The 24,961-nt window shown below is 41.6% G+C and overlaps 1 protein-coding gene, 1 long non-coding RNA gene and 1 pseudogene across 3 annotated transcripts; 2 read left to right on the top strand and 1 right to left on the bottom strand.

Moving 5' to 3' along the window:
• Nucleotides 1–2,086: 2,086 nt before the first annotated feature.
• On the bottom strand, nucleotides 2,087–13,576 carry LOC147796748 (uncharacterized). Its single transcript, XM_087145784.1, has 7 exons — nucleotides 12,650–13,576; nucleotides 11,681–12,019; nucleotides 11,351–11,387; nucleotides 10,258–10,491; nucleotides 9,380–9,504; nucleotides 4,985–5,105; nucleotides 2,087–4,381 (listed from the first exon to the last, which is right to left on the bottom strand). Exons 2-7 carry the CDS (start codon nucleotides 11,795–11,797, stop codon nucleotides 4,236–4,238), a joined length of 780 nt encoding a protein of 259 aa, XP_087001910.1. The 5' UTR covers nucleotides 11,798–12,019; nucleotides 12,650–13,576; the 3' UTR covers nucleotides 2,087–4,235.
• Nucleotides 6,003–8,672, top strand: LOC147796749 (uncharacterized). Its single transcript, XR_015427681.1, has 2 exons — nucleotides 6,003–7,102; nucleotides 7,661–8,672. It is a non-coding gene; the product is annotated as an uncharacterized LOC147796749 (long non-coding RNA).
• Nucleotides 13,577–14,000: 424 nt separating the features above from the next.
• LOC147796747 (uncharacterized) lies at nucleotides 14,001–24,911 on the top strand (annotated as a pseudogene). The gene is made up of 2 exons (XR_015427680.1): nucleotides 14,001–14,344; nucleotides 18,786–24,911. The product of XR_015427680.1 is annotated as an uncharacterized LOC147796747 (transcript).
• Nucleotides 24,912–24,961: the final 50 nt, after the last annotated feature.

The raw sequence follows: 24,961 nt of genomic DNA, 5'->3' as shown, positions 1-24,961 counted from the left end.
CCTAGGGCATCGCAACAATTAGTAAATGGTCTAACCCGCTGACGTCCATTTGACAGGCTATTTTGACAATGGTTTATCACATTGATTCATCTGAGCAGTCCCTCAACAGTTTGACACTGGTGTTAATGTTCTCATGCATATTAACACTATTATATCAGAAACTGATTGCAAGAAGTGCAAGGTCACTCCAAAATTCATACAAAATCTTGAAAAAGCAAACAAGATTTACTGGAATACAGTGCCCTCTGGGTGATAAGAGTGCAGGTAGGAACTACCGGTACCGTGAAACATATAGATTCAAAGTCCTAGTGAAATTAAAAAGGACCCTCCTGCAGGAGAAAATGCATTGGATTAGTAGACAGGGAAAGTTATGAGCTGTTTAATAGGAGGAACTGGATGGCAGGGACCTCTACGGAAAAGAACAGATTGACCCAGCCGAACAAAACGAGCTACTTAGGAGTGGAGGACCTTGAAAAGAATCTTGCACAGTTTGCATTGTAAATCCATAGATTTCCTCAACATTTTTCACCCATATGGTGTCCATTTTCATCGGGATGTCAAACTTCGATACGTCAAAAGAAAGAAAGAACTTTTCTCTATCTGATCCACATTGGAGCAAAATTACAGGGAAAATCGTCTCACGATGCATTTCATGGAAGCCGGTTACAAGTGTGCGATGCTCATGACATGTAGCAAATGGTGTGTTGCCAACTGGAGTCTGCATGAGTTAACGCAGATTGCAACGATATGTTAAAATTGTCAGATTTGGGACTCTGTGACAATCAGTCGGTCAGAAGTCCTTAAACGGCCTTGATTTACTGCTGTCAGTGTTTCTATGCATGTACATTGCTATTTTTCAGTGCTGTTTTATTGTTTTTTTGTCAATGTGATCTGAGTGGTCTTGCAAAGATCACAACATGCAACAAATTAACTTCAGCAATGCAAATCAAATCAGCTAGGTACCAATCTGCCTTCCAATTGGCGCCAGGCCGGTGGCATCAAGCATCCTCCACTTGCCAATGGGGAATGGGACCTTGTGCAAATCTGAAAAGAGGCCGAGATAGTACTGTCTTATTTAAGACCACTTCAGTCTGTTCAACCCTTGGTCATGAGTGATGTCAGATTGCCTGTCAGAATTAATATTTCTGGGAAATCATTGACTTGGCCTAGAGATCAATCTAGTTAACAGCAGCTTTGCTACAGTCCCTACACTGCCATTATACTCTGAACTTAAGTTTCTAAATGTCGAAGTAGATTCCTTTTATACCGTACTGCTGTTTTTTTCAACTCTATGTTTTCCTTTTGAAATCTTGTTGAATTACTTGCCTTTTGGTTTGCATTTTAACTAACATTATGACATGAAGTGTGCTTGATCGTTGAAAAAGGAAAATGGGACAGTATATTGAAACAAATTTTAAAGAATTTTATTGAAGCCAGGTTGGGTAGAAACTGGTGAATGGAGAACGTATTCATTGATAATATGGCGGCATTGCTATTCCTCACTTCAGAATTTGAATCATGTTTGTAGTGCATGTTTACAGCGTCTCACCAGTAGTCTGCCTGCATTTCGCAAAGCTATTTTGATTAGTAGTGAAAAGATTTCTAGAATAGTTTGTAATTTCCCTTACACATAATTATATACATGTAATTTTAGTACATGTACTGAATGTTGTCAAGTAAAAATGTAGGATATCTATGTATATCAAATACCCCTGGCAAAATAGACAAATTTAATTGTGCTTTTTCCTACGCAGGTTACTTCATCTCATTGTTCTTTGACCCCATAAACCTAAAAAAGAAATTGCACTAAAAAAAATTTAACTTTTTTTTCGTGTTTTTAATATTCTACTTCAGTCAATAGGTAGAAAAAAATCATCCAGGACATAAAATATGTACATTTATATAGAGCTATTAAGAAAATCAAAACAGGTCAATAAAAATAAGCAAGTAAAATATCAGTTTATTTATTATTTATAGAATTCTTCAGTGAAAGCATTATATATGAATGCTTTCCCTGTTTCAGGAACAGGTTGTGTGAAACACAGAAAAGATGGAGTTATCTAAGAGTAAAATCATCGACACTAAATTATTGTTTTAAGTGGCAGTTCCACTGCGTGTACTTTATTTAAACTCGAGATACTTTGACAGCCAAAGGCACGTCATCAATAGCAGAAGTTGACATGACAGGACAAGCAAGCACTGCATATGTAGCTTATAAACATGCTTGCTCTGTTAATTTCCAGTGATTTTATGAAAAGTGACAACGAAAAAACTAATATTGCTGTAAACCAACCCTTTTCAACGAAGGACTTTAACGGGTGTTTGTTGTGTGTAGTGCATGGACTTTATGTCAGTTGCATGTAATGTGCAGCAATGTAAATAAAAACACGCAAAGCTTTGCCAACATTGCTATATAATTCTATACAAAGAAGTGTTTGACTGAACGTTTACCGTACAATAAAGGCTCCTTTCCCCCAAACACCGCAATAGCGTCAAATGCAGTAAACTAGTCTGGGTCTTTGATGGCTGGCCTTCGTGAATGATCTCTATTTTCGGCAGCCTGTTGGAATTGTATGGTTACGCGTCCATTCTTATTGGGTCTTCCACGTTTATTTGTAAGGAATATGGCTCTCGTGAGTTCGATTAGAGGTCTTTTTTAGCATTCTGCAACCGCTGAAATTGTTCTCACATATCCCCCTTGAAGGGTTGGAGGGTCTGCTTAACCCGAAATAGTGGAGAGGAAGGGTATTCAACAAAAGACGCTTCTTGGCGTCGCCACTAATCCTTCAAAAGTGAGGTGCAGCTGTCTTCACCGTTTGTACCATTCGGCTGGAGTTGGGCAATTTAAGTACTTTTGAATGTAGAGCAAAAAGGGACGTTTGAGACGCCCATATCCCAAACAGGCCTCTGAGAAATGAAGATATGAAGGAGGCTGCTTTCTATTTTTTTTTAGGAACACTCTGATACAGTGATAGGGCCTATCTACAGAATTTCAAACACTTGATAGTTTACGAGAACATTGCAAACCCGGGACGTCTTGAAATCGATTCGTCATTGATACTCATTAGCATGAAATATACATTTGGAACCACATGCTGGATCTGAGCTAAAGAGTTTTCATGCACCAGGGAGAAAAAAAGCAAGCCTTAGGGTAATATTTGGAACTTCAGTTGACAGAGATGCAACATTTGAAAATAGAGCGTAAGACACACCCTGAAAAAAACAAATCTTGGAACACTGCTTTGAAAAAGGTCTGCAGAACGAACAAAACTATCTCACCGTACAGGAATCATTGTCATTTCCTTTCACACAAATACTGGCAGAAATAAAGGAGTAAATAAGGAATATTTGTGGATGCCTTACCTGCCTATAGTTTTTTCGTTCAATATAAAACATATGAGTATGACCAAGTATAATCTGATATTGATGTGAACAATTCGCTCACTGGGCGGCCACGGTAATGTTGTTGGAAACATGTAACTTGGCATTCCGTTATCGGAAACAAACCTTTGTTTGTCCCAAGTAACGAATCTTGTCATGCCAGTACACGAACTGTTTTGTGAAGGGATCCCAATTTCTTCGGATCTGGATGATGGCAACAGACCACCGTCGTGGATTTGTAGAAGGCCCACCGTAGAATTTATTTCAACAAATTGCATAGTCGTTTTACAGATACAAAGGCTATAACTAGAATGAATTCATTATCAATATTATATAAATATACATGTATTTACATGCAACATCCGCTTTGCAAACATGACTATTGGATTAGAATTCAAACCCTCGATATTATTAAAATATACCACTTTGTTGACAGCTTGTGACATCAGTTTTACCCTAATATCGTGTGCGTTATTACTCAACCATTCCCCAAACAAAAAATTCTCCAACATCAAAGCACCTGCATGGTCTGTCGTTAAGCGATTAAAGATTCAATTCAAAGTATGTCGTTGTCCCGATGCTTTCCTTTTTCCTCACATGGTTTGAATTCCCTGCCTTTGCTTGCCAGAAACCTCCCGACGCGGGAACGATCTTTTGTTGCCCGTTGTGTTTCAGCCTTCACTGTGAGCAAAACCCTAGGAGTTCCGTGTAGTTGCAACCGCAATAAATCTTACTCTATGCAAGATTCCAGCATTCTCTTTCCGGGAACCTGGGTCACTCTGGTGTGGAACAGATCGGCGCTGATGTTCGGCAAATGTTGATTGGAGTCGTTTAAGGACATCTCGTTCAAGTGCTTAAACAAAGTCTGACGTTCTTAGGGAGTCCTCGTCGGGCGTCTCCTGCGGGACAGTCAATACTTTCAGTTGTAAGAAGGCAGGATACCGCATCCAGGGAGACAGGTAAGCCTTGCTCGTGTCTGCGTCTCTGGCCAAGTACTTCACTGTGAAAGGAAAGTCAAAAATAAATTCGTCTTGAAATGAGTTTTTCGTGTGAAGTCAATGCCCATTGACAAATATGAATAGTTAAAGGTCTGATATATCACACTCGTGGGGAATGGCGTCAAAGTGGATACACAAAGGGAGTAGATAGAGGGCTGTTTTGGCCATGTACATAGGCTAAGGCTTCTAATTCGGTGTTCCTTTAAAAAACCATAGGCCCTGAGTATGGCCAAGCCCATCAATATAGCCCCAGATGGATAAATATAGGAAGTGCACTTACGGATTTTCAACCTAAACGGACAGAGGAATCTACATTTAATTGTTTTCATTATTAAGGTGATTTTTAGGAAAGGTACCTTTCGATGTTAATGAGGTACTGTAATTGATTGTGGTAACGTTGTGATGTATCAACACATCGTTAAAAACGTTAATGGTGGTGTACGTAACCAGGGAGGGGCACCCACGCGTGCAAAGAGCTTGCACGCATTTTTTCAAGAGAGTAAAGAAAGCAAATTAAAATTGTGGGAGCCTACATAAACTGTGTGAATTTCACAATTTCAGACGGAAAGGGTTACTAAAATGCCCACAACGGTGGTGTATGATACCTGGTCCGCTGTGACATCGGAATAACGTGTAGTCTGATTCCGGACTCTCTTGAGTCCGTAGGAAGAAGCGTGGATTGACCTCAATCTCTTCGTCATCCTGGGACATCCAGTCTGGGAAGTCCTGCAGTAATAGTATAATAATATAATATGATTCCTTTCATTTGAAAAAACTTTGAATCAGAAATATAAACAGAGTACTTATGGCATCGTTTATTTACCTTTATTCTGTTTTAAAACTCGTCGAAGGAATAACATTTCCTTTAGCCAGTAGTAAGCCAAAAGCAATTTGAATAAATATTCCATTCATTGTTCAAGGGTCACTATAAAAACACCAGGGTCAGACTGACCCAGAATCTGGTTCCCATGGGGCCTGACCCGTTCCCGAGTCAAATTATGACCTGTTTTGGGTCATATTTGACCCGGAAAGGGGTCAGGCCCCATGGGACCCAGATTCTGGGTCAGTCTAACCCAGGTGTTTTTTATCTCAGTGTTACCGTTCAATCAGAAATCGAAAAAAAATGAAGTTCTAAATTTAATGCACCAATACCAGAAAGTAGCTTTCTGAGAATAATTTTTTAAAGAGCCAAACTGTTCTAGACATATGCCCCCTCTAGAGAATATTGTTTTGATATTCAGCTGTAAGATGCTTCGCAAATGAGGCCATTTTATGGAATCACTTGATTGTTTTATGAAGTGTTATGAAAACACCAGTTTTGAGTGGGTACAACGATCAGAAGCGTTTGAACTGTATTTTAATATTCCCAAATCACCTACGCTATTTACATTTTAATCTTGCCCCGGGCACAATGACGATTTCGTTGCCTGCCATTCAAGTAATAACGCTGGCTTCAATGGATTACTGTCAGTCACAACATCACTATACAGTGTGGAAGTTATGCTCAACGTAGTTTATATGTGTGCATGTGATTTGGATTAAACGTACAATTGCATTTTTCCCCTTGTATTTTTTATTTATAAGTTGAGGGATGATTGTGTTATTGAGTTTGGGTGGTTCCCAGTGGGCACACGACGCGTGAAAGACGTCTTTTTGTGGTCGTTATGTGGTCGTGTGTCGTAAAGTGGTCGTGACAAAAAAACGACGTCTTAAAGACGTCTTTTATCCTCGGTTAGAAACATTGCTTCAGCAACCATGACCACAAAAAAACATGACGTCTTTAAGACGTCGTTTTGCAGTCGTTATCAAATCATCGGTACCACACATACAGTGAAAGGAGAAAACGACGTCTTCACGACGTCTTTTTTTCTCTCTGTTTGAATTGTTTTCTTCAACAAGCAATACATGAAACACACGACGTCTTTACGACGTCATTTTACAGTCGTTATCAAATCGTCAACATACAACAGAAAAAGATTTAGATAACTTTATGAAGATTTTGCACGGTGACTTTTGGTTTGTCTCGGATTTTGCCGGTTCTCACTCGGTTTCACCGCGGAAGGTCCGACAGAGCAATGGCATACAGTGTATTGCGAAATCCCGCCTGCGGCCGCAGGTGACTGTTCTGTTTGACTGTTCTCATCTATTCGTCAAGAGGGATGTGTGGGATAGCAATAGTGCGAATGTCCTTACAGGGAAATTTTAACACTAGAGGAATTGCGAGTGTGGTTTAGTACACCTGCTTGTGATTTATTATTATTTGCAGTGGAACTGACCCTCAACCCCCTCGTCTGATTTAAAATAACATGACATTAAAATACCCCTACATTTAGAATGGATGAGGCTATTTTCTTTCATTACCTGCTTGCTCGCAAGCAACGACTGGCTTCGAGCGTGTGCACCGCCCTACTATAGTGGCTCTGGCTTAGTCTTAGCTGGTTCCAGCCTTCCGAGGAGACTCTGAGCATGCCGACTGGAACCAGCGATGGCAAAGACTGAGGTCATGTCCAAAAGTCAAAACGGGCTTCCAGAACTACGGTTAGGTCTATTGACTTTGGCGTCTACACGTATTTCAAATGGAATAAAGATCTTCAGGTCAGGGAACCAGACTACTTCATAATTTTGAATTAAGAGAGCTCGAGTACATGTACATGTACAAGTATCGCTGCAAGCAGCTTGTCTGTTTAAAGAAGAGAAAGACAGGTTAGGCCCTTCCTTAAAAGGTAAGTGCTTATAAACTGTAATTCTGTTACGTATGGGCATTGTTGGTGAAGCAGAGGTCAGGCTTAAACGCAATAATTTTAATCCTCAACAGTCAACCGGGTTGGCCACGGTTGTTTCCTACCTCCATGGGTGGACCACAGACAGTGTTTATTCGTAGTCGTACGTAGACTCGCAGTCGTAGTGCAGTAAGGAGCATCTGGGCTTGCCACAGTGCCCATACTTCAGCGTCATCAAATATGGCAAATACTAACAGTGTCAATAAGTCTAATTTACCCTTTTAAGATTAAATGTTATACCATTGTATTGGTGAGACTAAACTGTGAAAATGTAATGGCAGTACATTTATGTGATGCAATGTACAATATTGGCCACTCGATGTAGACATGCTCGAGACAGTTGGTGGCAGAAAAATTCTTTTTCATTCTCAATCACAATGAACATGCGCACTTCAGCTCAGACGTGGTGTAAACAATGGTAGAGGACCGGTTTATTTACTGCCACCAAAGTCCTTAAAGTTTTTACAAAAATAAATTGTCTTATTTGTCTAACATTTGCAGGAAGTGTTGCATCACGCGGCACAACAGTGTCTGCAGTAAGACAACGAATAGCGAAGTACTTAAAGCTTAGTATTCCTACCAGAGACAAACCAAGAGCCCTGAGTAATTCAGCAGGCATGCCCACCGGATAACTGTGCGACCAGTCTAGTGCATCAGATGACCTGTTTCCTGGCTGTTTCATATATTTCGGTGATATTTAACTAATGAGCATAAAGCCTATTTTTGTATTGGTCTTATTTGAAACTTGAAACCTTTTGTTGTTCAAGTAAAATATGAACATTGTTTCTTCAGGTTTATTTCCTCAGGTTGAAGCAATGAAGGCTGTTTAAAGTACGGTTATAACAAAATTACACGTCTGATCGTTTTTTTTGGGGGGGGGGCATGGGTAAAATTGTTTGCAGGATTAAAACACGTACAGTAATTTAAATTGTAACTGACGAGATCATCCTGTTCCAGGATAGTCTGTTTTCTAAAAATTTGACAAACCACTGCATGAGACAAAATTTTTTCCAAAAAGTGTTCAATATTTCCATTTTTTTAAATTCTAAGCCAACTCGATTTGAATTGTCTTATTAGTACAAGCATACATCTTTTCATCAACTGATGTCTGTTTTTCTACCTCTCATAAATGCCATTACATGTACATCTAAAACGTATTTTACTAAGTCTTGCCTGGTTGGAAATGTTTTGTTCTGCCAAATATTCAGTTACATGGCTTATACTACATGTACATGTACTGTGTGCTTAATGTTTCCCATTCTTGCCTTGTCCGTAAAAGTAAAACCTTTTAACTGCTTTTATCCAGGAAGTGTAAACACAAGTGTACCTTGTTTCATCGTCACTTTGATCGTGCTGGGTGCAATTGTAATGGTCCGTCCAAAGCCATTGAATATACCAGAAATATTATTGGTACATAATATTTGTGTAGACCATCATTTTCAGCAAAGTGTGCTAACAGGTTATTATAATATGAAGAATCAGAGTTAAATAAAAAAAATTGTTTAGTTGTAAACAGTCGCTTCAGTCAAAATTTATTTTATAGCCAGGCAGCGTGTTAAGGCATGTGAACTTCTTTTTATCATAAAAAAGTAAAAAAAAATGACTCGTTCAATGCAGATGTCTTTTTTCCTTGATATTTGATGGATAAAAGACGTCTTAATGCTGACGTCTTTTACTGCTCAATATGCTGACGTCTTTTATTAGTCGCAATGTTGACGTCTTTTATTAGTCGCAATGTTGACGTCTTTTATCAGTCTCAATGTTGACGTCTTTTATTAGTCTCAATGTTGACGTCTTTTATTAGTCTCGATGTTGACGTCTTTTGTTAGTCGCGATGTTGACGTCTTTTACTCGTCATAACGCTGACGTCTTTTTCTAGTCGGACAACTGACGTCGTTTACTTGTCAGGATGTTGACGTCTTTTGGCTTTGCATATACGACTCAAAAAAGACATAAATAAGACGTCAATATTAGACGTCTTTAAGACGTCATAACGACGTCTCGTGCCCACTGGGTTCCTCTGATCAGAGGTTTTGAAGTTATGGCATTTTATGAGATTTGAAGTTTGGGTTATGGATTTGAATTCTAAGGGTGAAGGCTGCTGGTTAGGCTTGTTTCATCTGTACAGAAGTCAAGCACATAGACTGAATTCTGGCGGCTCCTTTCAGTCTTCCAGTCAGTTTAAACCTTTTTAGGAGTATATACATATTTTTTTCTTACCACGAGTTTCGCGACGCCCTCTTCTGATTCGGAGGCGATGCATCGCATCGACTGTCTGTGCACAAGGCTGACGGTGGTGCCCCAGTCGGCGCACTTGCTGGCATACTGGTACATATCAAACACGTCTGCAAACCAAAGTACATGAAAAAAGGAACAGATAGTTCAGGACACATTTGACCTTAAGTGCTAAGCACCACTCGCCTGGGTTGATTGATGCTTCACTTCTGAATGATCATCTGCGATGTGCTGTATCCAAAGGTCGACTAAGTTATTGCTTGCTCTTGAAACGTTTTAATACAGGGAAAAAATGTTAAGCAAAGGTCACCCAAATACCTCTTACATTCTTTCTATCGTCAAGCGTTTCTTCTCGAAGCATTCTAAAGGCCGGATACAGCAAACTAGTTCATTGGATAATTCAGTTTTAATACTTGTAATGAAAATTCTGACAAATATTTACCTACATATGACATAACGAAGCTACCTTTGGCAGCCAGAAACAAAATGAAATAATTACTATGATCCAATGTCTTACACAACGGTCCCAAAATGAACGGGAACTTTAAATTCAAAAGTTCCTTGTGCGTAAACTATACTGGCTGCAAGTCTTCAGTCTGTACCTGTTGAACGCTGGTAATTGTTGGGGCTTTGCAAAATGTGACGCATCATTCGAAACCATACAGGCTGAGGAATTATAAACAGAACAGTTCTGCCTTACGAAATACACACGAACAATGCAAGTTCCACAGCTTTCATTGCCCTTAGAACCACCATATCTTTCTACCTACAAAAAGTGGCTACTTTGAATAGTCCGAAAATTACTGTCCCATTCATATTAACTATATGAGAAATTTGTTCATGAAATCATCGTGACAACTTACACTGTGTTTCATCCAATTCGCCCCGCGTGCCCTCAAACATTAGTCTGTCCCCTCGCACTGTGAGGTAGTGTCTGGTGAAGGTGTCCTCGCCTTGGTACACAAGTACCGGAATGGGTGGTGGCACATAGATGTAACCAGACAGAGTCGGGTTCTCGATAGGCGTGGTCGGTACAACGTCGAGCAGGGCCAAGTCCGGAGGCACAGTGACCGATATACGGGGTGGTAATGGGCTCCCTATTGAACGAATATTTCGTCATTTCAATTAACTTGTCCACAAGAATTGAAAATTATTTGCGTCCTTAGTCCACGGCCAAAAAAAATTGCAAATCGGTCAAAATGCAATAATTGTGCTGAAAAATAACAAATTTGGTCACACGTACTTGTATCCTGCAACACATTATTTAAAAAAAAACACACAAGTACACATATAACTGAAAGGAACCTGCGTCTCTGATTGGTCTGGGAAGAGGAAGGAATTTTGTATCATGAACCAAATTACATCGTCCTTTAATATGCTATTACTCTTCTGTAACTCATGATACCTGGAACGATTTTTCTGACGACCAGAAAAACATATGTGCACATGTCTGCGGTGGTGTAATTCGGGGATTAGGTCATACAGGGCGCTCGCCTCCCCCCGAAGTCGTCTATAGCTAACACCCCCCCCCCGAAACGTGGAAATATAGCCTTCACAACCTATGCACAAGCCATAGTTCATTTGCTTTTAGTGCCCCCTTGGGAAAAAATGTATACCAACGGGCGCCCACTCAGAAATTTGACTCTCTTTACGTTAGTGCATTTCTAAAAAATGTTTCTCTCCATTTCGCCAAACACATTTGTAAAAGAGATGCTTTATTCTAAAAAACTATCCATAATTATTGTCCAAGGTTTCCATCCGTAAAATAATCTTCGATCCCCGTAATCGGCACCGTCTATTACAATGATAGCACTTTCAATTCCTGTCAGAAAAAAATGCCACATTGTATTATAACCCTGCTCGTCTAGATAGGCCACAGACAGACGCATGCACATGTATAATTCATGTAAAACTATCTTGAAGCATGCCCCACAAATTGAGTGTTGTTTTACTCACCTCTTCGCAAAGTGTTACTTCTGTTTGCTGACTCCTCCTGCGGGTGTCAAGGTCACACAAGATAGGATAATTGTCAGCTGTGAAAAAGTTGCAACTTATGTCTGCTTACTTCTTAAAGTATAACACAGATATCTTAGATTTTTATAGCATTAGAGGCCTCGTAGAAATAAAGATTGAACGACACTACGTTATGATGTGTGGTGTATATATGAACGAAACTTGTAATGCATTATCAAGATATATAAGGTTATAATATATTGTGCTGATATGAGGCATCTATGTTGTTTGAAAATTGAAAGAAGCAAAAATAAATACGTGTAAATGATTTACCTTTGTGATAGCTTTCTTCTTTGAGACGGGGATCTGGGCGTGGTTGTTGTTTTGAGAGTGGTTGTTCACCTGGGCGTGGTTGTGATTCACAGCAACTTCTGAGGGCCCGCAGCCCATTCTGCGTCATGTAATCGAAACACTGCTTGTCGATGATGAGGTACCTACTTCAAGCGGGAACTGGAGAACAGATGTGACGGCAAAAGCAGTCCCAATATCTTACAGTCTAGAGCTTCATTCAGTCCGACCACCGTAGAGTTGAATAGTGAGCGAGGTATGTTTTTCTCGTATCGTTCAGTTCACGTGTAAGTCCTTTTTCTTGAACACTACCGACTGTCTCTACTACGAGATATTTAAGAGAAACAACAGAATGCGTTCATTCACAGAGTGATTATAATACATTTGAAGAGGGAAAGGGAAATGTGTGACATTGTTTTTGCAAACTTGAAACATTTCGCGGGAAGAGTGTGTGGACATCGGCCACTCTTTCCTACAGTGGTTTACATGTATCCGCCTTCAGAAAGTGATAACATGTCCTGACAAGTCAAAATCAGCACAGAAAAACATTTTCGTAGAAGATATTGAGAATTTTAAATCTCAGCCGCATTGGGTTTGTGCACAGGACATCAAGTGCGGATGTTCAGGTCATGATGGAACTCTTTCCCTTTTGGCAAATTCAATGTTTCAAATAACAATGGCTGTGGCGCGATACGGAGCTTTCACGAACTTATGGAGGTCACAAGCGAACTTAAACATTTTCCTTGATGTCAAAATGAGAAAAATAACTTGAAAGCACTCTGTCTTATCAATGGATGTCGCTTCCTTCGTGGTGGTGAATAAGTTTGATTGAACCATGTAACTGACTCTTTCAGCCAGAGATAAATCAGATCTGTTGAAAGATCGAACGAGTAAATTCACAGCAAGTGGACATAAACTTATGTCCCGATTTCGAAGTAGAAGAAAATAACTCACCCCTGCGTCATAATTAACACCAAAAAAATCATAACTGATAAGTAGTCTGATCGGAATCGCCGTTGATCTCGTCTTGCAGTCGGTTGCAAGTATCGTTAGAATTCCTCGTCCTGCTCCAATAACTTGATGGCATCAGTTGGAAAATACATACAGATGTCTACACAGTATCAACACAGCATCATTAGAAACTCAACACACGACTGGTTGCTTTCTGTTGTAACTCCGGTCCCAAAATGGACACCTTTGTATGTGTTTACCAAACCAGAAAGCGCTCGCTGACTAGGCAACAACTGAACCTAACGCGACAGCGGGCTTTGAATGGGCAATTTTTATATATATATATATAACCAATCCACCAGTTTATTATTTCCTTTGATACATTGGACGCACCGTGGAGATTATCGGGTGAGGCAAATAGTGTTGTCAAGTACGATATTTACATTGGATGGGTCACGTATGAGATTGAGTTATTCGAATTCAGTGTGCTCTAGCAACAACACTGGAACTTCAATAGACTTGCTGAGTCAATTTGAAAATTTGATGGTTGTCGATAATTGCACTTAGATCCCTAAAAGTCGGATAATTTGTCAGTCACAGATTTGCGTTGGTTTCGGGATGCTTCATGTTCTGGACAAACCTATAAAAGAAAAAGATGAAGGCTGCTTGACAATGATATTTTAAGCGACAGTTGGTACAGAAATTTTCTCAAATTATTCTGGTGCAATTGTACCACCTTTTCAGAAAAAAAAATAGTTTACCGTTGTTAGGCAACGGTAAACTACGGTGTTGATTAGATTTGACCCGTTTTAATGTTTTCAGGCCTTTTTCAGACATTCAGGTCCAAAGGTAATAAGTAAACTCTGTAAATACTTTGCAACTTTGTTTTTTATTTATCCATAGCAACAGGCCAGTGATGAGCTCTGGTCAAGACTTATTTCTCCATACGACTCGTATAACTAAACATGTCCTTTCTGTTAAGTAATAATTATCAAGTTAAGAGTACTGAATGATAACGTTAAGTTCAAGTTCGTTTTTAGGCTCGTTCGTTATTTTGTAGGCTTTATAGGCCTAACGAGCTTTTTGGATCTCACAGCCAACATCAGTGCTGAATAAGCCCGAAGCTGCATTCGGTTTTGAATTCCCCCCTGAAACAGTTGGATACGCCCCTGGGGTGGATAGACCACCTCCACGTATTTCTGTAAACCCTTTACGCGGGGAAGCCTAATTAGGCCAACAGCTGGAAAGTCGCAGAACAGTGATTGGCAAAACACTATATTTTGGATGACAATCAACCGTGCGAAACAAGTTCCACTTCAGGACCACCGTTTTTCAAGTCTTCAGTCTGATGAACGTCTTGTCCGTTCTCTCGACACTGTCAACTGGGGGCGCTCGCAGTGTGACACGTGGAGAAAATTAAAGCGAGCGGTAGAGTTGTTGTAGCCTGCCAGCAGCGGGCTCAACCTGTACATGCTCTGCCTTGTTCAAGCGTCGACTGCTCAGGTTACTGTACTGTACTGTACATGTCGATTGTGTTGCGTGTGCCGGTACTTGTCAATTTGCAGCTTGCCGAACTTGGCATTTCAGGGGCCATGTTTTATTTCCAGGCTTAGTCTAGTGAGGTCCACTGAGTTTAGATTGACTCTGGATTCGTGGCTAGCATCCCGCAAAGATCGACTGCAAGTCGGCGCAGAAAGTGTGAGTATACTTTCTTGTGCGTTGCCTGCATTTCCGCAGAATTAGGTGTGAACGTATTACATGTGGTCGCGCGCGCTCTGTGTTTCATGGCACGCAGCTATGAGCTGTTCACGTCTGGAGGACGGCTAACAGGAGACGACCTTTAGGGCAAAGGTAGAGCCTGAGGTAATTATTCCCATTTCTCAGACTAAGTGGAGGTTAGAAGATGCCATAAACTTGGAATCATTTGTTATAGACGGTAGACCTACTTTTTGTTGATTTGTTTGTATTCCTGAAGCCTTTCGGCACTGTATTTGTTCCTGCGTGTTTTAATTATAGCATGGAGCCTGAACATGATGGAAGGGCTTTTTCAGGGCCTGCGTGTACGTGCGTATATTTGTTCAAACTTCGAAGACTTTACTGTAAAAAAAAGTTTTAGGTCGGATTGACGATTGAAGTCACTGTAGTATAAGGGTCCTTAAAATACACCATTTCCCACGAATCGATCGTCTTTGGTCGATTTTGAACAGAATGGGGAGTTTTCAAGAGACGGCCCATCGTCGTGTCAACTTAAAAAAATCAGCCACTAATAAATTTTGCAACGTCGCGTCGGTTGCGGCGTCCATACAGCTGTTTGCGTCATAAAACCCGAGATTCGAATTTCAGAAATAGATGAAGTTATAAACAAGGAAGAGCTTCAGTGAAAAATATGCAAGGTTAAAGAACGTAGGTTATCATTCTGAGCTTCTTTGATTTTGTTTCATGCTGAGGAAGGACCGGTGCGGCCATTAAGTTCAGCGTAACCAGCGTATGCTGTTCATAAACTGAACATCTCCGTGTACAGTTAGCTATAATTATCCACCGTAACAGCATGCAGATGGCCCTCGTTCATGTGAGCTTCGGTTCTACGTTCGATTTGGACGGCGTGCTTGTGCATGTACATGCAAGTGTATCCAGTCTTAACGGGCATCGTAGTCCATATTAGGAAAGATCGGAGTTCACAGGAGTACGAAATTCACATGACCCTACTCAGTGCTTGGCGCGCCCACCCAACGTATTTGCCGGTATGCTATAGTGTATAATATGCGCTGAGTAAAAACCCCTTAGAGTGCAGTCATCTTGCGGCGCCATTCCGTGACTTTGTTTCCCTTTTTGGCAACTCTCAGCTGTTTCTGGGTGCCCCACAAACATCTGGTAAAGGAATCACATCCGGTTATCATTTTTTTTCAGGAAGAAGGTGTTGCTCTACGTACTTACCTCTGTCCATGACATCTGAAACGACCTAATATCAGCGTTTTCTGCCTGCTCTGCCTAGCGGTACAAACTAGCTTCACTGTGTATTACTAAATGTGCGGTGCGCATGGGCCGCCCGTGTTGTTTGTTTTTCTTTCCGGTATATGCTGACAGTGTTTTTGTGGAACTAAAGAATGAGGAAATTCATTCAGGGGTTAAACCGATTTACTTTAATGAGCACATTCATGCTTTCATTTTCGACGCCACTCTCAACCTTGCCTGTTATAACAAGCCCGGCATTTATTATCCGCACGTACAGTCTCTCGTCATCTGCACGAAAACGATTATAAATCGGGCAACTTTTTCTGTAGACAGCGCGCCAAGTTGTGCACATTTTTAATAAGAGAAATTGAAACTGCAAACTGGAAGTCACCCCTAGTTTGTTATCTTTCAGGACAGCTGTCTTGAAGGACGTCCGGTGGTATTTCCTCAGGGATTCTGATGTGAATATCAGTTGTGCACAGTGTTTTTTCCATTCCCCACTTGCTGTACTTCTGTGAGAAAATATCCCACTGGTCCTGAATGTAGTTCGCTTTGTTCTGTTTTTAGCAAAAATAATGCTCCGAAATTCGGAAACCAAGTTTCATTCATTCTCTTTGTCCTTTCCCTCTCATTCAAGAGATATTCACGTTTTATGTAATATCTCGAAGGAGAGACTTTTTGTTGGAAATACAAGTATCAAAACTTCTGAACTTGGCAGACCGTCAAGTCTCGTAAATCATAATTTTAATGCGTGGAATTATGCACAGGAAAGAATGCTCAGTACGCTCAGTCTCTTGCTCTGGATTGGATTCGATGTTTTAGAGGCGTACGAGTATACACACAGACTTACTGCAAGTATCCACAGCTACATCCGCTCGCTTAATCCTCCAAATTTACGTGATTGTTCACACATTCCAGAGGTTGAAGGTTGCGGGTAAGTTTTCGCGGAGGCATTTTACATGACCATTCTTGGATAAAATTTCTGTCTTTTTGTGATTCGGCATCATGATCTTCCAAAGCCGAATCTCACCATGAGATCTCACCAAATGAAAGTGAAATGAATGTTGCCTGTTCGACCTCGTGTGATTCGACCAAGGCCCACGGAAGGGTGAGACCCTTTAACTGTGTCGCTGACTCGACAGTGGGTAAAGGGCGCTTGAAGGTTAAGTGTCTGTCGGGTGTGTCATTCAAACACGCCATCAAAAAGGAAACACGACTGCGTGGGAAGGGTGCGCACAAAGATGTTGGACGTCGAACTGGACTGTACATGTTGTCGTATACGGTATGACCGTTTTATTGACCGCGCACCTTGATGTTTTTATGAATATTTTCCGTGCCACACTGGGCCATTGTAATGTTGAATTCACGATAAAGAACATTTGACTACGGCCCTTGACATCTTTCATGTTTCCGGTAAACTTTATTTTCAATTTAACACTTCGGTTGTTAATGTGAAAGTTGGTTTGCTTCCTTTGCTTTGTTTTGGCTAATGAAGATCGGCTATCTGCTTTGTATTTTCTCTAGACTTTAAGATATTGTGTGCAAAAACACTCCAAAAGAGTGAAAAACCAAGTGAAAGACTACCATAAAAGAATGAAACCACTCCCAAAGAGTGAAAACCAATTGAAAACTACCATAAAATAATAAAACCACTCCCAAAGAGTGAAAAACCAAATGAAAACTACCATAAAATAATAAAACCACTCCCAAAGAGTGAAAAAACAAGTGAAAAGCTACCATAAAAGAATAAAACCACTCCCAATGAGTGAAAACCAATTGAAAAACTACCATAAAATAATAAAACCACTCCCAAAGACTGAAAAACCAAATGAAAACTACCATAAAATAATAAAACCACTCCCAAAGAGTGAACAACCAAATGAAAACTACCATAAAATAATAAAACCACTCCCAAAGAGTGAAAAACCAAGTGAAAAACTTCATAACATAATGAAAATCACTCCTAAAGAGGAGTGGTGTAATTCTCCCTTTAAGGGCTGGGGGAGGGGCTCAAAATGCGACGACTAGTGTGGTCGGGGGCATGCATCCAATCCTACAATCTGAGGGATTTTAATGCCCAAGAAGGCAAATCCATGATTTCCGTTGTGCGGTTGCTTTATTAATGAGACAATGGAGGATTAGAGAGGCTAATTAGAAGGGGGGTGGAATCGTCCGCAACCGACCCCCCCCCCGCCTACGCCTTTGGGAATACCGTAACTAGATATATATAGTAAATGATAGCAATATGACTTTACCTTTACATATGTAAAGGTAAAGTCATATTGCTATCATTTACTATATATATCTATTACGGTACCCCAAACAATTTAAATTCCAGCCCAGTCTAAACCCGAAGTCCACTCTCACTAAAACAAATGTGGGTTAAAGATTCCAGAAACACTGGCTTGAGCCATGCTCTCCTTAAAGCAATTTTGAGGACGGTCCATCATTTTCTTGGGGCTACTTCTCTTCGTCCCAATTAAGAGCTTGGAAGTTGCCAAATTTAGTCTCGTACCCAAGATCTAAACCCCTTAAAGATTTATCAAATGAATCCCTCAAATTTATGCCTTCTCACCAGTGGCATGAATCTGTTCTGGGGACTTGGAGATAGGGGATGACTTCAGTATTGCCTACATGGCCGGGGATTATCAAGGGGGGGGGGCGAGGGTTGGAAAGAGATGAACATTCTTCTATGTATAACTAGCACTTTTTAATCTTTCATCCAAACGTCGTGCACTTTAAAAACACCTGAATCAGACTGACCTGGAATCTTGGTGCCATGTTATGACCTGTTTTGGGTCACATTTGACCCAGAAAGGGTCAGATTCCGGGTCAGTCTGACCATGGAGGAAGGAATGACCCAGGTGTTTTTAGAGTGTTGTGAAAGAAGCGTTTTTCTTGTTATCTTCTTTTCTCTACTCGTTTCGTACACTTGTTTCTTGGGAAGTTCGAAGAACAACTCATAAATCAGCCCTTTTGTCTCACCACTAAAACGCAGGAGGGATGATCCAATAGCCCGTCCCCCCGTGCTCGTGCAAAGAGTGGTGGGGAATATACCCCCCCCCCACACCCCCGAGATTTAAGCCTCCTGGCCCTCTCCCCAATGCACTTCCGGTTTCATACGTTCCTTATAAACGTTTGGGTACACACAGGTGACTTTCTGTTTCTGTTTCATTGTCTGCCGCAGTTCTTTTGGACGATTCGTGGGGCCCACAGGAATAAGAGTTTTGCGAGCCAACACCATGGAGAAGCTTTACATTTGCGATATCTGTAGCAAGGCCTTCCCAAGGATGTCGTCTGCCCGGCGTCACAGGAAGACGCACACCTCTGAAGAGTTGCACGTGAGCGACCCCAGCAACCAATCAGTTGATCTCTTTCGACACAAGAGGACGCTCACGCCCGAGAAGCAGCTTCGCTGTGACCACTGCGATAAAACCTTCCTCAACAAGAGCGGCCTGGGGTCGCACATGAAAGTGCACAGCAAAGACAGGACTTTCCCTTGCGACGTATGCGGCCAAGCTTTTGCCCTGGAGGAGTGCCTCGTCCGTCACAAACGGACACACTCCAACGACAAGCCGTACGTCTGCGACATTTGTTCGAAGGCGTTCACGATCTGTAGCAATCTCAAGCGGCACCTGGTTTCCCACACCAATGTCAGACCGTTCCTCTGTGACACATGTGACCTGCCTTTTGCGAATAGGGACACCCTCACCCAACACCAGAAGACGCACTCCGGTTACAAGCCGTTTGCTTGCGACCTTTGCCCCAAACGATTTTTAGTCAAATTCGGTCTTGCTTGCCACAATGCAAACCCACACGAAAGAACGACCATTCGTGTGCATTGTCTGCGAAAAGTCCTTCGCACATTTCAGCAATCTGTCGCGTCACAAGAAAATTACATCGCAACAAGAAACAGCACGTTTGCGTGATTTGCCACAAGACGTTTGCGCGTCGCAGCGGCCTAAAATATCACCTCCTTCTCCATGCTGACAATAAACCTTTTAAGTGTGACGACTGCGATAAAAGCTTTGTTAAAAAGAGTGGCCTCACGAGTCACAGGCGAACCCACTTAAAGGAGAATCCATTTGTGTGTGACGTCTGTAACAGAGGGTTTTCGAGGGAGGGACACCTTGGCCAATCACAAGGAGACTACCCACGCCAGCGAGACGTCGTTTAAGTGCAACATTTGCTCACGGAAATTCCAAACCGATCTCGAGCTGCAAGAGCATCTCCAAACCCATTCTGGCAACAAACCGTTTGCGTGTGACGAGTGCGGCCGAGAATTTGTACGACCTCAGAACTTAGCCGCACACAGAAAGACCCACGAAGAAGGGAAACCGCATACTTGCGATCTTTGCTCCAAAGCCTTCAAGACCAAGCATACACTTCGACGCCACAGGAGGAACCACTTCGGCGAAAAACCGCACGTTTGCGACTTTTGTAACACGGGTTTCGATCGCCGGTGCACCCTGGTTTGCCATCCCAGGTGTCACACCAAAGAAAAGCCTTACTCGTGTCCGACGTGTCCCAAAACCTTTTCCTCCGGGACGGGTCTCCGCGCTCATAAGAGATCACACAGTGACGAGAGACCGTACGTTTGTGACATTTGCTCCATGACTTTCAAGTACAACAATACTTTCACTCGTCACAAAAGGATCCACACCAACATAAGGCCCTTCGTATGCAAGATTTGCAACAAGTCTTTCCTTCGGTCATGTAGTCTGAAAGAGCATGTCGCAACGCACGCTGTCAAGAAGCCGTTCCCGTGTGAATCATGCGACTGGGCTTTCGCAACTAAGAAAGACCTCAAACGGCACATCCGATCGCATACCAAGGAGAAGCCGTTCAGCTGTCCCATTTGTTCGATGTCGTTTGGTTCCAGCGCCTGTAGGATCCGACACACGAAAACGCACAGCAACGAAAAACAGTTCGTCTGCAACATCTGCGAGAGAGCATTTACCCGCAATGTCACACTGAGGTTGCACCAAAAGACTCACACCAGTGACAAGCCGTTCGTCTGCGAGACCTGTGGTAGAGCTTTCACCACCAGTTTTGAGATGGCGCAGCACTGGGTGACGCACCCAGAGAAGAAGGCGTTCGTGTGCGACGTCTGTGGAAAGCGCTACGCCGTCAAAAAGACCCTGGTAAAGCACCAACGGACGCACACAGACGAGCCCAAGCCGCACGTCTGCGAGTTTTGCGGTCACGCTTTCTGGACGAAGGCCCATCTCAGAAACCACCGGCGGGTCCACACGAAAGAGCGACCGTTCAAATGTGACATCTGCGAGAGATCGTTTGCACTTAGCGGCACCCTGACGGATCACATGAGGACGCATACGGATGAGAGACCGTATCTGTGCGACATTTGTGGCAAAGCTTTCAGACAAAAAAGGGCTCGACATTTCCACAGGAAAAACGTGCATAAAGAAGATCCTACTCCTACAGTCACATAAAACTTTGACTGATTTACAAACTTCGCACACGGGAAAATTTGCATTTCCAAATCTTTGTTTAGATTTGATACTTTGCTTAATTTTTAATAGATAGTTTTGGTTTACCCTAAATTCTTACATTTACTGGTGTGCTCCCATAAGATCAGTCATTACAGAATTGGATGACCAGCAAATTGGAAATTGTTTCTTTAACATCTTGCTTCCCCCCTTTTACGGGGCGGATCAGAACCACTTTGGCAAGTTCAGAATTTGAAACTTTTGTTAGTTTTTCCTCTTCCTTTGACATTTCGTCAAAGACTCAGAAGTTTCGACGCAACTGCCACCTTCATTTGCAACCGAATGTGAGGACCCGAAGTAATGCTGCCGCACGCCGGTACAATTGTACCGGAGATATAGCCTTGGTCAAGGTGTTTGCAACAGTGTATAATAATGCTGTCTGTAACATGGCAGCCCGCCACCAGTCGTCCCTGTCGTAAGACACTGTACTTGTTTATCGAGACTTATGTAGAGGGATGGTGTGCGGAGAGTTTTACGTTTAATAGCTCACGCTCGATATTTTTATAGCCTCCAAAAGACTAGTTTGCTACAGAGATGATCGACTTTAAGAGCCGCATTTTATTTAATGATTCGCTTTTCCTATCGACGAATCTGATGGTCATGCACTTTCTGTTCACATTGGTGCAAAAATCTTCCCAGAGGCTTTGCGTAGTAGCCATTTTGCTGGGCGGTTCTTTTTCCACAGGAAAAGCTCCTTCGCACATACCCTGTGGAGCAAAAGCGCTGCCCTGCAGTATGGCAGCCATGCCAACCCTCTATCCACGCATTGCTGTGGTGCGCCTTTATGGATAGAAATGCCTTGCTTGCCGAAAATGAACATCAAACGTTCTGTGGGCTCAAGAACGTTACATAGGTCAGATTGTGTTCAACTTTACGTAGTTGGACCGTCGAACTATTGCAACCGCTCACTAGTGGCTGTAATCACTTTTAAGTTTCAAAAAAATCCAAAAATATTTTTTGTAATCGTTACCCATCCCGAGAGACACTGGGTGTAGGATATGTACAGGAGCTTCGTGCGTGACAACGTGGGCTTTTGGTGACCCGTTGCTATCCATGTAAACAGTAGCGTCAGGCACCTTGACCATCGAACGTGTTGTACTGCAAGCTAAGCAGTATGACATAAGCCTCGTAATTGTATTCTTGAAATTTAATGGGATTGGGGAACCAGCGAGTACCCTGAAATGCAACAGTATATAGGAGGTCATATGAAGACTAGAAATCGAATGCTTTATGTCCTGACAATGTAAATTGTTTTATATGATGAACTTGCTTGTACACGTATACTGCAGAATAACGAGCTTACAGATTGTATAATGGTTTTCTCAGGACCTCGATACAGCTTACAAAATTGGCGTTTTATCTTGGAGTTTTGGAAGAAGTGAGACTTTATATTTGATGCTAAGCTTTAAAAACACGACGAAATTTATATCGTGGTTCGAGCGTTTGAAAGCATCGCTGCTGATACCACTTGTTTGGGGTCACAACCAGGGTAATCGAATTTTTGTACCTTTTTTCTGGCAAAATGTGCTCGTGGTATACTGCCGTCTTCTTGCCTCAGATCTTTTGATTTTTTTTGCCTTGAACTTGCTTCACTAAAATCTTTTGGAATCACGAATGACAATATTGTAACTAAGGAGAAGCTGTGAAGAACTGGTGAAAATGTGTAGAAAATTGAAAAGGCAGTGCTTTGGGAACTGTTTTAGTGAGCACTGTCTTTTTAATTTCTGTAATGTTTTACGTAATTTTGTGTTGTTTTATCTCGGTTGTTTAATGAATTGAAACTTTGAATATCAAGATGATAATGCTGAATTTTGGCGAACTGTATTATATTGAACCTGAAACAGCAATATTAACATTAACTTGAATGTGACCCATGTGGTGGAGTGCACCAGTATTTTTGTTGGTGGAGGAGAGGTGCCATCATCCTATGCAGATTGACAGTTCGAATTGTTATTGAGCAAGATTAATTTTGCCATCTGTTTGTGTCTCAGTACCTGCCAACTACCTCGGAAGCAAAGCTTTTATGTCAGTCACTGTTGCGAGTCTTAACTCTTGCAGAGGGCATTTGATGTCACACGGATGTTTATATTTTGTCTTGTGTGTATAGTTAGACGTAGCTGATGATGACATGATAGCATTTTAAAAGTAAAAACTGTTTGATCTTATGTACTTTTCTTTTACTCTACAGCATGCTGCAAAACTGTGCAATTGATCATGTTGCTCAGTTAATGGGAGAGTCAGTTTTTATTTGTGGGTGTTCGTTTGTGGTCGGTTTGCAAAGCATTAACAAAGGAATAAAAAAATAATCGGTTGCGCAAGAAACGAGTTTATCTCTGAACAAAATTATGGAGCCACTTCTGGCAATTTGGATACACTCGACGTGATCTCCACAATGCAGCTATTATGGTACTTTTTGGCTGCACAGTGCCTCTGGCATCCATGATGGTCAGGTAGACAGGACTTCTTATGTGATGCGAGAGAGGGCGCCTTCGCGTCCGCGCGCTTGGGATGGGATCACCATGGTTACCGCACTGCCTGCTTCATAATTATAAAGCTAGATGTAATTTTCTAAGATTTTCCCCATGGCCATACAATGAGAGATTCGGATAGCCCGAATTCGTACATTTTTCTAGCGTTTTTGTCAATAGTGGGCGGTTTTTACAAATATTTCTCATTATAGTCGCGGAAGCCAAATGGGGAGAGGGTGTAATGTCATTATAATGATATAGGTACTTGTGGTTTTGATTGTATTTAGGTTACTTCTTGCTTTGTACTGATTGGGTGCCAGTAAAATATTTATTGAGTAATGGAAGGATCGAGTGAAAAACGCTTCACGCTATTTGAGAATTCGGAAGAAGGCTTTCATGTAGGACCTATAATAAACGGAGTTTTGGACTCCACTGGGGAAATTGTGGGCCTCAGGCTACAGCATTATTATTCTGAATTTCTTTCTACTTATTTTCTTAACTATAATCAGATCAAATGTGAATTCCTGTTCGGTGAACTGGTTTGAACCGAATTGTAGCGGTGTGACACGCTTCCAGTTCCCGTGGATCAGGGTTGACTTTCTGCGTGCCCCATTGTCCATAACTACGATTACTTTTTTCACACTCCCCGTCCCCGGGTGACTGTGGTTAGGTCTGGTTCTTGGTAATTAAGAAATCGCTGATCAGCCCCTATTGAAGAAACACTCGGCCAGATCTCTGTACTGGTTGACTTCAGTTATTTTTATTATTGTTAATTTGAGTGGTTTATATATCTTTCATATATCTCTTTTTAGCTCAGTACAGGTAGGCCCTATGTGAAGGTTTCAGCTCATTAATTTGAAGAATGCAAAATATGCTGCAAAAATGACAAAACTTTGGTGATAACGGTGGCATGAAAACACTAGGCCTATGATAAAGACGCCAACTTGAACTCGGTTTTATTTGAGTATTTAGGAGCCTGCTTTAATCCGAGCGTTTCACAATAATGCGCCTCCAAGAGTTTGCAACGTGTTGGCCAATCACAATGCGTGAAATCTGTCCACCCAATGCGCGTTTTGAAAGGGTTGACAGATTTTGCGCGTTGTGATTGGCCAACGCGCTGGAAACTCTTGGAGCCGGAGGTGCACTATTGTGAAATTTAATCGTTCATTTACCACTTCGCCCACAACCAGCCGCACCAAGCACTAGTACTTTGGATTTGCGCATTAATAGTAGAATGTTAGATAACCATTTCAAATACCTGCCCCCTGTAGAAAAAAGATCAAACTATGATTATCTTGTAATTGTATTGTCTCACAATAAACAGCAAACGCCATAAACGCCAGAGAGTTAAACATGTTCTTGCGTTTGTTGTTTGTTACGAGCAA

The sequence above is a fragment of the Acanthaster planci genome, linkage group LG14 (genome assembly GCF_054643075.1).
Source record: "Acanthaster planci isolate LZ-2023a linkage group LG14, COTS_SCS, whole genome shotgun sequence".
Classification (NCBI taxonomy): Eukaryota; Metazoa; Echinodermata; class Asteroidea; order Valvatida; family Acanthasteridae; genus Acanthaster; species Acanthaster planci.
This window is presented reverse-complemented; position numbering and strand designations above follow the sequence as displayed.